At 35.4% G+C, this 17,961-nt stretch overlaps 2 protein-coding genes across 13 annotated transcripts in view; one reads left to right on the plus strand and one right to left on the minus strand.

Annotated features, from left to right (window-relative positions):
• The window catches only part of kcnab2a (potassium voltage-gated channel subfamily A regulatory beta subunit 2a), a 226,320-nt gene extending 214,122 nt beyond the window's left edge, over positions 1-12,198 (plus strand). For all 12 annotated transcript variants that reach the window (XR_012387358.1, XR_012387359.1, XR_012387357.1 and 9 more), the window contains 2 exons: positions 6,206-6,294; positions 10,078-12,198. Coding sequence is in view for 7 of the 12 variants with exons in the window: in XM_009306291.5 (XP_009304566.1) it covers positions 6,206-6,294; positions 10,078-10,167 (179 nt within the window). In the remaining 5 variants the exon portion in view is untranslated. The remainder of the gene's footprint in view (positions 1-6,205; positions 6,295-10,077) is intronic.
• The window catches only part of flnba (filamin B a), a 750,037-nt gene that overhangs the window by 137,945 nt on the left and 594,131 nt on the right, over positions 1-17,961 (minus strand). The gene's annotated exons all lie outside the window — the stretch shown is intronic.

A 17,961-nucleotide genomic window follows, 5' to 3' on the forward strand; every position in this document is an offset into this window, starting at 1 on the left:
TCCTGCAGCACGAGAGCTTTATGATTGTTTATGAGCACCAAAAGTGGCGGATCTGTCCGGTAAAATATCTGACTGCGTGTCACCGCATCCCTAAGGACTGTTTGGCGAAATATTTGACTGCATGTCACTGCATAACAAACCACTGAAACGATATAACTAGAGAAATCTCCACTGTGCCACTGTGCGTATGGCAAGCCGTTTTAGCATTTAAACCTTGTTGAGACTATCCATAAATATATTTAGAGATATCTCTAATTATATTTTGACTTGTCATAATTATAACTCAGATTGGAAATATCTGCAAATATATTATGACTGACTAGTCATATTCCTCCATTGACTTCCATTGAAAAATATTTGCAGATATCTCTAAATAAACAAACAAACAAACTTTGTGTCTTTTTTGTGGCTGGCAGATGATAATAGCAGGGCTGCATCTTTTAGTATTATATAGAATACTTTTGTTCTGCCAGATCCCCCAGGCAGGGGTTTATTTAGATTTATTTAGCTTATTTTTGGAATTCTGTCCATTGGAAAAAAGTTCTTTCAGAAGAAGAACAGTTTTTTGAAGTATTATTTGTTTTTATTCTGTCTATTCAGTGTCCTTAAACAAGAACGGTGGTGGTGGGGTTCATAATATTCACAATGGTATTTTATTAGTTGTTGGTTTAACCATGGATGAGATAATGGCTTCTATGTTATTTTCTTTTCAATGACATTTCTTATCACATGTTCAAAAACAACAGCCAATATTGCATATCTATAATTTATATAATGGGTATAATTAAACAATACTTTCACTATAACGTAAATTAGAAGTGTAATAGAAAAAATATATATTTCTGCGCCATTTTGAATTTTACTCGAATACAAATACAAATACAAATACTTTTCCCCCTCAACAAATACAAATACAAATACAAATACCGGCTGCTCCGCACATCCCTAATATATATATATATATATATATATATATATATATATATATATATATATATATATATATATATATATATATATATATATATATATATATATATATATATATATATATTAGGAACAAAAACCATTATAACATTGCATTAAACAAAGTTGCTAAAAACTTTAATTAAATTCAGTAAAAAAAAAATTTATTTACAATTGTAAATACAAATACATACAAAAATAATCCAAATAATAAAAACAACACTTTTGTATCAAAGTATTCGACATATTTATGTTTCTTGATTTTTCATTAACCAATATTTCAGTGAGTAATTATTTTATAAAATAAAATTGTAAACACATATTCTATGAAATATGTATTTTTAATAAATTATTTTACTTGTTATTTTCTATTATTTATTTAACTGGAATTAGAATTAGAATTTCAATTGTTAATATAAATGTACATACAGTACTAAAATAATTAAAACAAACTTTTTCATAAAAATATTTATATAAAATTATAAAAAAATAATTTTCATTACTCATTTAACTTGAGTAAATGTATATTTCAAATAGGGTGACACGGTCGCTCAGTGGTTAGCCATCTAACAGTCGTAATAAGCAGTCGTCTAACAGCTAGAATGTCGCTGGTTCAAGTCCCGGCTGGGCCAGTTGGTATTTTGTGTGGAGTTTGTGTGTTCTCCCCAAGTTGGCGTAGCATGCGCTATAGGTAAATTGAATGAACTAAACTGTGCATGAGTGTGTGTGTGTGTGCGCGTGTATTTGTGTTTGTGTGTGTGTGTGTGTGGGTGTGTGCGCGCGCGTGTGCGTGTGTGTGTGCGTGTGTGTGTGTGTGTGTGTGTGTGTGTGTGTGTGTGTGTGTGTGTGTGTGTGTGTGTGTGTGTGTGTGTGTGTGTGTGTGTGTGTGTGTGTGTGTGTGCGCGCGTGTGCGTGTACGTGTATTTGTGTTTGTGTGTGTGTGTGTGTGTGTGTGTATGAATGTCAGAGTGTATGGGTGTTTCCAAGTACTGGGTCGTGGCTGGAATGACATCCGCTGTGTAAAAAACCTACAGTATGCTGGAATAGTTGGGGGTTCATTCCGCTGTGGCAACCCCTCATAAATGAAGGGAGTAAGCCGAAGGAAATGATTGAATGAATATTTCATGTACTCATCCTTTAAAAACATGCATCCTGGTTTTGGTCTCGTCTCACTCTTTGTATTTTCACATTACTAGTATGTTCCATCACTGCTTGCTCTTAGAAATTACCACTTGAACAGACCTGTTTAATAACAGCTGCACTAATATTTGTCTTACTACAGTATTAATGGCATAGCAGAGCTCAGTTGTCATCATCTGCTCTATACATTGCCCGATACCCTTCATAACTCTAATCCTGAAAGTTTGTGGAAGTCCTTCATTTTCCAGCCGCATAGAAGTGGTAAATTGGTGCCGTGTTTGTGACAGCAACGCCTCTGTGATTCATCCGCTGGGGATAAAAATCTTGACAGGACCTCAATCCCCAGAGCAGCGGCCGATAGCATCACCTGGCCTTTAATGCAGTCGTACATTACATTTCACAGCTCATTACTGGGTTGCCAGATCCTCCCAGACTCTGCTGATCTCGCATCCAATCGATTCCCAGCCACGGCAGCTTCTTCATTTAGAAGAGCGCTGTCCTTAAATATAGCGCTGCGGGTCAGATCTGTGCAGGGTTAATGAAGCGTACAGGCTTATAAATGAGCTGAGCTTGAGGGATGACGTTGTAGGCTGTTATTGACTGAGTCTGGGAGAATGATTTTAAGCTGTAAAAACTGACGAGCTTGAACTTGGAAAAGCTGAACTGTAAAACTTACTCAATAAACATGTTTTATTAGGTTGTGAACAAGAGTAGCTAACTGAAATACAGAGATTGCATTATATATATAATTAGAGCTGTGGTGAAAATTGTTTGAGAAAGGAATTGATTATGCGTCAACTCTGAGATTTTCTTGAATTAATAATCATTACTGAAGTTGCGAATTTAAGTGATTTACAAGAGATTATTGTGAGCTGACTGCATAAATCATCTGCTGTTAAACACTAGCCTAGAGCGCCATCTGCTGTTAAAAATAGGATAGAGCACTCTCTGCTGTTAAAAACTAGCCTAGAGCACCATCTGCTGTTCAAAATCCGCATAGAGCGCCGTCTGCTGTTAATAACTAGCCTAGAGCACCGTCTGCTGTTAAAAACTAGCCTAGAGCACCGTCTGCTGTTCAAAATCAGCATAGAGCGCCGTCTGCTGTTAAAAACTAGCCTAGAGCACCGTCTGCTGTTCAAAATCAGCATAGAGCGCCGTCTGCTGTTAATAACTAGCCTAGAGCACCGTCTGCTGTTAAAAACTAGCCTAGAGCACCGTCTGCTGTTCAAAATCAGCATAGAGCGCCGTCTGCTGTTAAAAACTAGCCTAGAGCACCGTCTGCTGTTCAAAATCAGCATAGAGCGCCGTCTGCTGTTAAAAACTAGCCTAGAGCACCGTCTGCTGTTCAAAATCAGCATAGAGCGCCGTCTGCTGTTAAAAACTAGCCTAGAGCACCGTCTGCTGTTCAAAATCAGCATAGAGCGCCGTCTGCTGTTAAAAACTAGCCTAGAGCACTGTCTGCTGTTCAAAATCAGCATTGAGCGCCGTCTGCTGTTAAAAACTTGCCTAAAGCGCCGTCTGCTGTTAAACACTAGCCTAGAGCACCGTCTGCTGTTAAAAATAGGATAGAGCACTGTCTGCTGTTAAACACTAGCCTAGAGCACCGTCTGCTGTTCAAAATCAGCATTGAGCGCCGTCTGCTGTTAAAAACTTGCCTAGAGCGCCGTCTGCTGTTAAACACTAGCCTAAAGCGCCATCTGCTGTTAAAAACAGGATAGAGCACTGTCTGCTGTTAAAAACTAGCCTAGAGCGCCGTCTGTTGTTCAGAATCAGCATAGAGCGCCATCTGCTGTTAAAAACTAGCCTAGAGCACCATCTGCTGTTCAAAGGTAATCTAGAGCACCGTCTGCTGTTAAAAACTAGCCTAGAGCACCGTCTGCTGTTCAAAATCAGCATAGAGCGCCGTCTGCTGTTAAAAACTAGCCTAGAGCACCGTCTGCTGGTAAAAACTAGCCTAGAGCACCGTCTGCTGTTCAAAATCAGCATAGAGCGCCGTCTGCTGTTAAAAACTAGCCTAGAGCGCCATCTGCTGTTCAAAGGTAATCTAGAGTGCCGTATGCTGTTAAAAACTTTCCTAGAGCGCCATCTGCTATTAAGCACTTGCCTAGAGAGCGGCCTGCTTTTAAAAACTTGCCTAGAGTGCTGTCTGCTGTTAAACACTAGCCTAGAGCACCATCTGCTGTTCAAAGGTAATCTAGAGTGCTATCTGCTGTTCAAAATTAGCCTAGAGCAACGCCTTCTGTTCAAAAATAGCCTAGAGCGCAGTCTGCTTTTACAAACTAACCTAAAGCACTGTCTGCTGTTCAAAATCAGCCTAGAGCACCATCTGCTGTTTAAAACTAGTCTAGAGCAACGTCTGCTGTTCAAAACTAATTTAGAGAGCCATCTGCTGTTAAAAATCAGCATAGAGCGCCATCTGCTATTCAAAATTCACTGTTTTGGGTATCTTTCCACAAGCTTCTCACAATAGTTTGAAGGAATTTTGGCCCATTCCTCCTGACAGAATTGGTGTAATTGAGTCAGATGTGTAGGCTGTGTTGCTCGCACAAGCTTGTTCAACTCTGCCCATAAATTGTCTATAGGATTGAGATCAGGGCTTTGTGATGGCCACTCCAAAACATTCACTGTTGTCCTTAAAGCACATTTTAACTACTTTGGCAGTATGCCTAGGGTCATGGTCTGTTTGGAAGACACATTTGTGGCTAGGTTTTAATTTCCTGGCTGATGTCTTGAGATGTTGCTTCAGTATTTCTACACAATGTTCTGTCTTCATGATGCCATCTATGCTGTGAAGTGGACCAGTCCCTCCTGCAGCAAAACAGCCCCACAACATGATGCTGCCGTCCCCATACTTCACAGTTGGGATGGTGTTGCTAGGCTTGTAAGCTTTTCCCTTTGTCCTCCAAATGTAACACTGGTCATTATGGCCAAACAGTTCAATCTTAGTTCCATCAGACCACAGGACATGTCTCCAAAAATTAGTCTTTTTCCCAGTGTTATTTAGCAAATTGTAATCTGTTTTTTGTTGATTCTGGCTTGTTGATTTTCCCATGTTGTCACACAAGGAAGCAGTGTGTTTGAGGTTTTCCTTAAATACTATTCTACAGTTGTGCCTCACATTAACTCAAATGTTGTCAATTAGCCAATCAGAAACTTCCAAAACCTTGACAGCATCATCTGAGATTTTTCAGAGGCAGAATAATCTTATTGTATGTAAACTTGACTTTCAAGAAAAGTTATAACAATTTCTCAAACAATATCTCTCTCATTATTCTGCTATTAAGCAGAACAGAAACAAATATGATAATCCTCACTTACCTAAAAGAGAAAAAGTTTAGTCACATTAACATCTGACTTTTTAAAAATGGTTATGTGCCTTTTTATACAGTGTATGCAAACTTCTTCTTTCAACTGTATGTATGTATGTATGTAAGTATGTATGTATGTATGTGTGGCTGTGTGTGTATGTGTGTATTCAGACAGTGCAATCTGTCAGGGCGAAAGTGCTGAAATCCATTCAAATCCACTGTAGTGTGATTTACCCAGAGCTGAATGTTTCATATCTGTGTAGCCTTGAAAAAATGGCTCAATGGCTGCCATTTTTACACACACAAACACACATCAGTACAGTAAACTCACTTCAATGCCAACACACAGAACGCCAGTGGCACAGATGGCACACACACATACACACACACAGTTCCAGGAGGGACTGAAATCCCCACAGAGTTTCCTTCCTGTGTGTTGCATGGACGGCGGTCAGTGGTCAGCATGGCTCCTCTCCACCTCCTCTGCGCTCCTGCAGATTTCGCTGCTCTTCTCTTCTTCTGAGCGCGCTCAGTGTATCCTGGTGCTGGGAGCCATGGTAACGGTGCTCTGGCAACTGCTGTGTGTTTTTTGTGCGATGCTTCGGTGTGTGTAGGAGTGGGAGAAGTAGCTGCTTTAATTTTGGAAATGGCTTAATTTGTATGTGTTTGGTTTTAAATATAACATCGATGTCCTCGTGATGGTTAAGGGTGGGTGGGTGTGTGTGTGGGGGGGGGGGGGTGTCATGTGTTCATGCTTGTGTGATGTTATTAATGCTGTATGTTGAACACAGCGTGGTGCCTGAGGAATGAAGGTGTGAGCTCTGTGCTGCTCGGAGCCTCCAACACGGACCAGCTGATGGAGAATATTGGAGCAATACAGGTGAGGAAGTGTCAATCACATGCTGGGCCCCGCCTCAAAACTCTTATCGACCAATCAAAGTTGCACTGCAGCTGTATGTACCAGAATGAGACTGAGCTTTATTCACAAGTGTGTTAAATAAGTGGGAAATAAAGTAAACAACAATTCTGAAGTTATATCATATACAGTTGAAGTCAGAATTATTAGCCCCCCTGTTTATTTTTTCCCTCAATTTCTGTTTAACGGAGAGAACACATTTTTTTTAACACATTTCTAATCATAATAGTTTTAATATCTTTAAAATCTTTGCCAGGATGACAGTAAATAATATTTGACTAAATAGACACTTCTATAGAGCTTAAAGTGACTTTTAAAGGCTTAACTAGGTTAACTAGGCAGGTTAGGGTAATTGGGCAAGTTATTGTACAATGATGGTTTGTTCTGTAGACTATCGAAAAAAATAAATATAGCTTAAAGGGGCTAATAATTTTGACTTTAAAATGGGTTTTAAATAAATTAAAACTGCTTTTATTCTTGTTGAAATAAACCAAATAAGACTTTCTCTAGAAGAAAAAATATTGTCAGACATACTGTAAACATTTTCTTGCTCTGTTAAACATCATTTGGGAAATATAAAAAAAAAAGAAAAAAATCAAAGGAGGGCTAATAATTCTGACTTAAACTGTTTATTGCCTTTTTAACTGTACAAATATGAGATAAAATGTTTATATAAACTTATTTACAATTAAGTGACTCTATTGGTAAGAGAAAACATAAACAGTAAGGGTCCTGTATGTTTATGAGGAACCAAGAAACAGAAATGTGTGCACATCTGGGATTCTCAAAGGCAGAGGCTTGAACAAAAACAAACACAGTGACAAAAGGTCAAAAGAAAATCAGCTGTGTGAAAATGTATTGATTAATGCACTTGACAGATTTCATTCATTCATTTTTCTTCTACTTTTTCCCTGGTTTACCACAGCGGAATGAACCGCCACTTACTTGACAGATGTATTTTTCATTTTAGGTGGTCTTTGTAATGTGTTTTATGTTTGGTAAAATAATTTCTAATTTCATCTTAAGTCATTTTTAAACTATAGTAAATACACTGCTTGTTCCAATAGGTGGATTTAGAGGTTTTTGCATAAAAAAGCAGAGGTGGATTTAGCTGGTTTTGACACAAAAGAAAATCCATTTTGTTAAAATCAAAGAATTGTCTAAAGTTACATTTATGAAAAAAAATTACTAGATAATAACCTTATCATTACATATAATATGAAACTTCTGATCCTGATTACGGGAGCATGCTCATTTACAAGAAAAGAGGTCTAATGGATTTAGAGGGTTTTGCATCTAAACTCTATATATAAATATATATAACTCATTATATACTAACTATATATATAACTCATCTCTAATAACTGATTTATTTTATCTTTGTCATGATGACAGTAAATAATATTAGACTAGATATGTTTCAAGACACTTCTATACAGCTTAAAATGACATTTAAAGGCTTAACTAGGTTAATTAGTTTAACTAGGCAGGTTAAGGTAATTAGGCATTGTATAACGATGGTTTGTTCTGTAGACAGTCGAAAAAAAAAAAATAAAAAAAGCTTAAAGGGGCTAATAATATTGACCTTAAAATGGTGTTTTAAAAACTTTTCCGGAAGAAAAAATATTATCAGACATACTGTGAAAATTTCTATGCTCTGGTAAACATCATTTGGGAGACATTTAAAAAAGAAAAGAACTTCCAAAGGGGAGCTAATAATGCTTACTTCAACTGTGTTTGTGTGTGTGTGTGTGTGTGTGTGTGTGTGTGTGTGTGTGTGTGTGTGTGTGTGTGTGTGTGTGTGTGTGTGTGTGTGTGTGTGTGTGTGTGTGTATATAGAGATAGATAGATAGATAGACAGACAGACAGACAGACAGACAGACAGACAGACAGACAGATAGATAGATAGATAGATAGATAGATAGATAGATTGGGAAACATTTTCTAAAATTAAAAAAACAGATAAAATGTAAGAAACTACAGTTTTTAAAATGTAAATAATAAAGTAAAATAATTTTTAAACTGTTAAAAACGTAACACTTTCAAATAATGAAAAATGTAATATTTTTAAACATTTCTTAATACAAAGCAGTTAATAATGCAGCAGTTGCTCAGTGAATATGATCAGGGTTCACTTCTTATATATTTAAGATCACTTACTCCCTCTAGTGGCTACTGTATTAATGCATAACATGAACAGTTAAAGTCAGAATTATTAGTACCCCTGGGTAATTAGCCCTCCTGCATGTTATTTTCCCCAATTTCTGTTTGACAGGGAAACATTTTACTAAAATTTAATTCTAAACATAATTTTAAAAGTTTTAATAACTAATTTCTAATGCTCGATTTGTTTTATCTATGATGACAGCACATCATATTTGACTAGATATTTTCCAAGATTCTTGGATTTAGACTAACTTGACATGTAAAGGCTTAACTAGGTTAATTAGGCAAGTCAAAAATATTGCTTAAGGTGGCTAATGATATTGACCTTCAAATGGTTTTTAAAAAATTAAAAACTGCTGTTTTCTATCCAAAATAGAACAAAAAAAGTTTATTTCTCCAGATAAAAAAAACAGTATAGAACAGGGGTTCTCAACTGGTTTGGCCATTAGACCCACATTTTTACAAGGTCATCAAGCCGCGACCCAAATTTTAAGGAACTATAATACAATTTTAGGAATTATAATTAGTTTGTATTTATTTATTAACATAAACAAGTAGTGATACAGGGGCGGACTGGGACAAAAATTCAGCCCTGGCATTTTAGCCACATCAGCCCACATTACCACACCGACACAACTCACCCACGGACACAGACATTTACTATTTATTTTGGTGTACAGATGGTGAAATAATATGACATTCTTGCTGGATTTTGATTACGTCCTGGTAACCTCGGATTGGGTCGGCCCATCTTGAAATCAGGCGCCCATCACCAATTGGGCCAAATGCTTAACATTTATAATTATTATTATTATTTTATTATCATCATCATAATATCACATCTAGCAAGACATAAAAGCTGTCTGCACGTAAGAACAATACATATAAAAAAAAAAAGAAAAACTGACCGGCCCACATTTAAAAATTGGTCCGGCCCTTCTGGCATTTGCCAGAATTGCCAGATGGCCAGTCCGCCTCTGTAGTGATAGATAAATCATAAGAAATGCACCAAGACTTACAAAAAAACACTATTTTATTGTTTTCATTTAACAAAATGGATCAAATTATAGAAATATTACAAAGTAAAAGTGACAAATACTGTTAATAACAAACTGTTAATAAAACATGTTTACTGGTTTCTAAATGTTGTTTTAATTTAGAAGGTTTCATGCTCATAAATATATATATATATATATATATATATATATATATATATATATATATATATATATATATATATATATATATATCCTTACTTTAGATATTCGGGGTCATACTTACGCTTGACATATGTTGCAATAATCAAATGAAATTTCACATGTCAAACAGTAGGGTTGTCGCGCATGCATTTCAAAATAAAAGTCCGGTATAAGCAAAAATAAGTAAAAAATTTAACTTTTTTTTTTTTAACACACACTCCGCGACCCACTGAAAATGTTCCCGCGACACAGTTGAGAAACACTGGTATAGGAAATACTGCCAAAACGTCTTTGCTCTGTTAAACATCATCCAGCAAATGTATGATAAAGAAGAATTATTTTGACTATATCTATATGCATTGATACCAGATTGTTTTTGCAGGTTCTTCCAAAGTTATCGTCCTCCATCGTGCACGAGGTGGACAGTATCCTGGGCAACAAACCCTACAGTAAAAAGGACTACCGCTCCTAGTGTGTATCCGGACGGGACCGGACGCTCCGCACACACCTTTGCCTGATCCTCCGTTCGCTTCAGCTTTTACTGAATGAGTTCCGGCAGCATGAGACGGGCAAGCACCCACAAACCCCGGAGAGCAAGACTTTTACAACACCAAGGGCAAGAAACACACAAAAACAAACTTTCAAAAAAGACACATTCACTGACCGAGGCGGTGGAAAATGCAAAGGCATCGAAGATACGGATTGATCTGCAGATAAGGTACTTTAAGATGGCATCATTAGGGTAATTAAGAACAAACATTTTCAAAAAAAAAAAAAGATGCTTAAAATAATAACATGCTTGCTTGGTTGCTGGAAATATTTGTTTCTTTCTTTTTATTTTTTTAATATTGAATGCGTGGCTGAAGCTGAAATACAGTAGACTCCACATGATTCACAGCCACTAATGTGATCCATTTGGGTTTGCGTACATCGTTCACATCAGCGCACCCACAAAAATCTTCACTGTGTCGTTCGTCTGCGTTTCGTATGCACACGCCCCCTTTCGCAGGCAAACCAATCAGCACTTTATGACAACATCAGAGGGAGTGGCTTTGTGGGAACGGATTTGAATGCAGCTCAGAAAAATAATCAACGGCGTATTGTGCACAGGGCATCTTCTCTATCTAGCCTCAAAAAGCGACCCTGGCTCCTCATTCGTCATTGCTTTGCTATCAGGGGGACATTTCTCGGACATTGTGTTTTTAGATGGGCAGCTGTCTGTGTTTTTGCTGAAGATTGCTGGAAACTGATGGTCTTCCTGCGCCGACGCTCACATTTAGTGGACTGAAATTGCAGTTATTCACGCTAGTTTGGTAGATTTTAAGTGTAGGTTGAACTTACTAATGGGATACGCATGCTTCATAAGTATTTAATGCGATTAATGCTCATTTTTAAGGCTGTTAGAAACGTCACCATTGTGTTCTGATCATATTTCACCTCAAAATCAATATACTAATATAAGATGCACAAAATTATTTGACTTGTTTTTAGATATTTTAATAATGATTAAGCACATTTGCATACAAACTGTAGCTTTAATATTGAATGGGGGAATGTAATGCTGATTTTAAAAAGGATGCATTACAGCGATTTGATTTAATAAAAAAATCATAAGGCAAGATAAATGAAATTATATTACTTTTCTTAGGATCTTAGGAGTATTGTTTAATACAATATATATATATATATATATATATAATATATGCGTTATAGGCGCAGTGCGTTATGGCTGTATATTGTCACTGTTGGGAGGCGTGCGTTGTCTTAAGCCTGGTTTATACTTCTGCATCTTGTGATCGGCGTGACCCACGGCGCATGCAACGTGCATAGCTCGGAATTCATACTTCTGCGCGCTGTTTGTGTTACTCTGCAATAACACTTTTGAAACGCTAGTTGGCAGTGAGGTGTAAATGTTCCTCTGTGTCGAGTTTCTTGGCTGGTGTTTTGTTTTTTATGAACATTTTCTTAAATGGTTCAAACTCGCTCATTTTGAGGCAGGACCCGGCAGACGTGCCACAACTTTAACCATCCGGAGCTCCTTCACGGGACTCCACACTTGTAAAACAACCGCTCTGCCGGGCTTGCTCAGCTCTCTGTCCCGCCCACACTTGTCAGCGCTACCAACTGGATCAATCACAGAGCTTGCACTACGCATCGTTGTGATTTGTAGTTAAATTTTTTGAGAGGTGCGCGTCGAGGGCTATGCGTCCAAGCGTAGGGCTTGCCGTAGCATACATATGCGATCAACGCCAGTGACGCTATACAGCCATATCGCATTGCTACTGTGATATTGTATAATGTAATAGTACTGTGATATTGCGTTTATACAACAGTTTGACGGCATAATCACGTATATAAAAAAGAAAATCAAACTTGAGAGTTTAAAAACCCTTCTGTTTGAAGAACTCATTTCTTCCCCCATTCATTCACATCTGCATCTGACCGTCAGAACAGCAGAAACTGTTGTTAATTCACCATCGCCACTTTAGAGCTAGTGTTTGAATGATTCTCTAGCGTAATGTCTTAAGTAATGATAAAACAGGTGATTTTGCTCACATTTTAAGATTATAAGGCTGAACGTCATCAGTCTACAGAGATTTCCCAGTAGTTCTCGGTTGCATTCGGGAGATCACAATAATTAACCCCGAAAAGCCAAAGCAAAACAAACACTAGCAGATTACTATGGTATAAACACTGCACTACAATATACAAAAGAGAAAGATTAGAATGTCACTCACCTGTTTTATAATGTTTTATCAGCTGTAGTATGAAATTTACAGTTTTTCGTCCCCTAAGCACTTATTATACGGTCTCTTGTCGCCATCTTGTGGCGGAATGTGAACCTTCTTTGCTCTGCTCAACGACAGGCTAATGACCGCCAATACACTGAATCTCTGAAATTATAAATATTTAAATGAAAATAAATAAACTACACAGTTGCAAACTAAACAACTACATTCTTGACTAAAAAAAAGCCTCAAAAATACATTATGTTGTCCGACAGCTGCAGTATTTGTCAAACTGAAGTGAGATTATTCCTCTGCCATCCCTCTGTGGGCGGAGTAATACGTAATACACAAGGGTGAAGAGGCTGAGTAAGTGCTGTTATTGCAGAATATCACACAGCTATCAACCAATCAGATTCATGAACCAGCCAGAACTGTTGTGTAATATATATATATATATATATATATATATATATATATATATATATATATATATATATATATATATATATATATATATATAAATATATATATATATATATTACACAACATATATATATATATATATATATATATATTACACAACATATATATATATATATATATATATATATATATATATATATATATATATATATATTACACAACATATATATATATGTATGTATATATGTATATATATGTATATATATATATATATGTATATATATATATATATATATATATATGTATGTATATATATATTTATATATATATATATATATATATATATATATATATATATATATATATATATATATATATATATATATATATATATATATATTTGTTTGTTCTGATTTTCATTTCATTACACAATTAGTTTAAAAAAATATACCTAAAAACAAATATACTATATAATGTAAGGTTTTTAAAAATATTACTTACTAGTATAGGAGTATTTAAAATTTTTCTTATTACTGCAATGCACCACATGCATTCCAAAGTACATTTGTTTCATTTTAAGTGTGCGTCATGATGGTGTTTGCTGTTGATTTAAGTGCAAGAAGAAAAAAATAACCAGAGAATAATGCAACAATCTTGCATCATAATAAAAAACACAATGCAAAAAAATCACTGATTTTAAGGTGAAGTATGATCTAAAATGTCTTCATAGCGTTCGACGTGCAAGTCAAATTCATTGATTATTAGTAAACCAGTAACACGGGCTGAGGTAACTCATACAAACATGCAAAAAGTTGCAAGTTAAGTTAGTTTTACACACAATTCTGCTTCATCAGTAGCAAAAAAACACAAAAGCAACGTCCTGATGATCTGCAGCATAACTCCAGCACAGATGCTCCAGCCAATAGGAAAGCAGACTGTTTCAATGACATCATCTCACCCGGCCAATCAGAGCAAAGATCTGTGTGTGTGTGTGTGTGTGTGTGTGTGTGTGTGTGTGTGTGTGTGTGTGTGTGTGTGTGTGTGTGTGTGTGTGTGTGTGTGTGTGTGTGGCAGCAGCTCAGGGACTGCGCTAGAATGTCTAGGTTTGCGTGTGTGACTTTCATCATCCTAACATGCATCACTGTTTGTTCATCTCATTTCTGGACACTGGGCATTCCTCGTATGTGCCGGTAATGACGATACGTGTGGCTGAAGCCAAAGATTTATCCCACAAACCCGTCAGTAACGTGACTCCCGCGTCTTTTCCGACAGACGACGATCAATCGGTCATTTAGCAGCATGCATTTGGGCATCTTTGTATATTCACTTTTAGCAGCGCGCTATACCAATAAGTACATATATAGTGCAAGTATACATAGTGCACTCAGTATGAGCGATAAGCAGTCTTAGATCTTTTTAATATGGAGGTTGGTCACCAGACATTTTGGATAGGGGCAGTGTTTAATCAAGCACAAGGGAATTTGCATGAGGTTGATTTGAAAGCATGTTGAATCCGATGCGCTCACTGCTGTTTTAGCTACTCACATACGCGATTCGCTCATAAGACCGAAAAACACCGGATCATTTTTGGTGCATTTTGGGGGAAAATGAGCTTGCATAGTAGTATCAGACTCAGATTTTAAGAGTTCTCATGGGAGATCAGTTTGTCTTTGTGTATCAGATGTACTGTAGGGCTGTTCCATCCCAAATATTTTGTTGAGTTGATTCCGATTTCTAGTTCTTGAAACAATGGACTCGATTCCGAGAATCAATTCCTCACTGTTGTTGCGAACCTTTTTTTTTTTTTTTTTTAATTCTCGAAGCTCGATTAAACACATACATTGTATTGGATGCATGTCACACTAACATCAAAATTGAAGCAAGGGGGAAAATGCGAAATACCAATTTAAAAATTGAGTGCAAAAACGAAGAACTGTAATTTCCATATGCGTGTTGAACTGTGGAGGTCGTACTAAACGGTTCAATATTATGTTTAGTATTGCGGCATTCTATGACATACTAGAACCGCTGTGGTAAAAGTGAACCACAGACATGGTTGTTTGAACCAGTTCATTGAAGCGAACCATCTGAATCTGTTCGCAGAGATCTGTCTGATTATTTGCAAGAGAGAATTGATTCCTCTTGATAGAACTTTGATTTCTAACACCTCAAAATTCTTTTAGGAATCAACTCTTGATTCTTAATACCTCAGAATTGAGGAGTCAATTATTTTTAAAATCAACTCTTGAACCTTCAGGCATCAGAATCAAGAAATCTAGTCTTCTTGGAATTGACTTTTTTTTTTTCTTCCTAAGACCTCAGAATCCAGGAATCGATTCTCCTTGGATTTAACTTGACTCTTAATGCCTCAGAATCAAGCAATCAGTTATTTTTTAAATTGACTCAGGAAGAGGCAAAGGAATCAAGGAGTCAATTCTTTTTGGAATCGACTCTTTATATGTAAGGCATCAGAATTGAGAAATTAATTCTCTTTGGATTTGACTTGATTCTTAAAGCTTTAGAATTGAGTAATCAATTATTTTTGCTTCTTGAAATCGTTTTTTTTTTTTCTTAATGCCTCATAATCAAGCATTCTATGCTTTTTGGAATTGCCTCTTGATTCTTAATGCCGACTGTTGAATCTAAACCAACTCTTAAATCTTCAGGCATAAGAATTAAGGAATCTTTTATTCTTGAAATTTACTTTTTTTTTTTCTTAAGACCTCAGAATCAACGAATCAATTTTTTTTTAGATTTTACTTGATTCTTAATGACTCAGAATCAAGGAGTCAATTCTTGTTGGAATCAAATCATTATTTGTAAGGCCTCAGAATTAAGAAATCAAATCTTTTTGCAACTGACTTAATTCTTAAGGCCTCAGAATCAAGAAATCAATTATTTCTGGACATGCCTCTTGATTCTAAATGCCTCAAAAACGAGGAATTGTTTTTTGTTTGGAATCAACTCATGGCATACGAATCCAGGAATTAGTTCTTTTTGGAATCAACTCTTTATTCTTAAGGGCTCAGAATCAAGGAATCAATTCTCCAAGGAATCAGCTCTTTATTCTTAAGGTCTCGGAATAGAGAATTCAATTCTTTTTCAGACTGGATTTTTAACAGCTCAGAATCTAGAAAGCATTTCTTTTTGGTATCATCTAATAAATCTTAAGACATTAGAACAAGGAATCAGTTTTTTTTTTTAAATCGTCTTTTCATTTGTAAGAACTTCAAATCGAGAAATCAGTTATTTTTGGAAATAATTTCTAATCGAGGAATCATTTGTTTTTTGTTTTTTAATTGACTCATGAATCTTAAGGCAAAAGAATCCAGGAATCAGTTCTTTTTGGAATCAACTCCCAGCCCTAATGGAATAGATGATGAGCTTTAAATGAGTGTGCTGTTTGGTGTTGGTGTCCTTTCATCTCATCTGTGTGTTTGTGACGAACACTGAACTGAGCGCTTGAAGCCACGTACATTTACTGTGTGATGGGAACAGTGCAGTTATTCCTGAAAGATTAGCACTTTATTTGTCTCCTTCGAGAGGATTCATTTACATCTATGTCAACATCTTTGATTTCTTTTAAAGGAATGTTTTGGGCTCAGAGCAACTTAAGCAGACAAAGATCGATTATCATTTAAAATACATCAATATCTTGTTTACAGTATTGAGCTTGACATGGAAATGCTAGTTTTAAAGTAAAGTAAACGTGTGTTGTAAAGTTTACAGGCTTTTAGAGAATTTGAGGATAACATTAGTTTAATTTTATTGGAGGCAATGTCACTGTATCGTCCGAATATAAACTGAATTTGTTGAATGCAAAATGTTATTGATTTTAGTTTTAAAGAGAATCTTTTCATGGAATTTGTTGCAAGCAATTTATATATGTTGAGTAATGTTCAACTTAATTTGTTTGTTTAAATTCAACCCAAATAAATTGTTTGTAACCACTTAACGTAAATAAGTAGTAAATCCAAGGAATCATCTTTGAAAACAGTTTTTTCAGTGCGATAAGACAAAAAAGTTTGATGAAATAATTTGATAATTTCAAAAATAAGTTTGTGAGGTTTATGCAGTAATATATACACTGTAAAAAAATCTGTTATTTTGCGAGGGGGGGATCCAGCCCCCCAGCTGCCCCAGGTCCTGCCGGATTTTTAATAACAGAAAACATCTTTTAAAATACAGAAATTTACCATAAAATAATGAAAATTAAATTACAGAATTTTTCTTAAATTTTAATTTCTGGTACATTTCTGTAATTTAACTTCTGTTATTTTACGGTAAATTTCTGTCATTTACCATATTTTATTTTATGGTAAATTTCGGTCATTTAACGTCTGTTATTTCATGCAAATTTCTGTAATTTAACGGTTGTTATGTTATGGTAAATTTTAGTAATTGAATGTGTTATTTTACGGTAAATTTCTGTAATATAATGGTTGTTATGTTACGGTAAATTTTTGTAATTTAATGTCTGTTATTTTACTGTAAATTTCTGTAATTTAACGTCTGTTATTTTACGGTAAATTTCTGTAATTTACCATATTTTATTGTATGGTAAATTTCGGTCATTTAACGTCTGATATTTTATGGTAAATTTATGTAATGTAACATCTTTTATTTTACGGTAAATTTCTGTAATATAAAGGTTGTTATGTTACGGTAAATTTTAGTTATTGAATGTGTTATTTTACGGTAAATTTCTGTAATTTAACGGCTGTTATTTTGCTCTTTTTTTTTTTCGGCCCCCCAGCTGAGTTTTTTTTTTTTTTACTGTGTGTGAATATATAATGCTTATATATATATATAAGCATTTAAAATTTTAAGTCTAAATATTTTACATTAGAAATACATTAATAATAATTCATTTATAATTCATTAATAATTTTTATTCACTCTAGGGTCACATTTTTTCTATTCATCAACGTAAATAAAAAAAAAACATTATACAAATATGGTGGTTATAGCCTAATGTTTGTTTTCAAAATCATTTTTAATCACATTGATATTTGCAATCTTATGGTTGCACTTCACAAACACTGTACATTGATATTGTTTTCCTCAGATTTTCATAGCAAATTCATGCCTATCCTTGTAACGAATGTTTTTGA

The sequence above is a fragment of the Danio rerio genome, chromosome 11 (genome assembly GCF_049306965.1).
Source record: "Danio rerio strain Tuebingen ecotype United States chromosome 11, GRCz12tu, whole genome shotgun sequence".
NCBI classification, from domain to species: domain Eukaryota; kingdom Metazoa; phylum Chordata; class Actinopteri; order Cypriniformes; family Danionidae; genus Danio; species Danio rerio.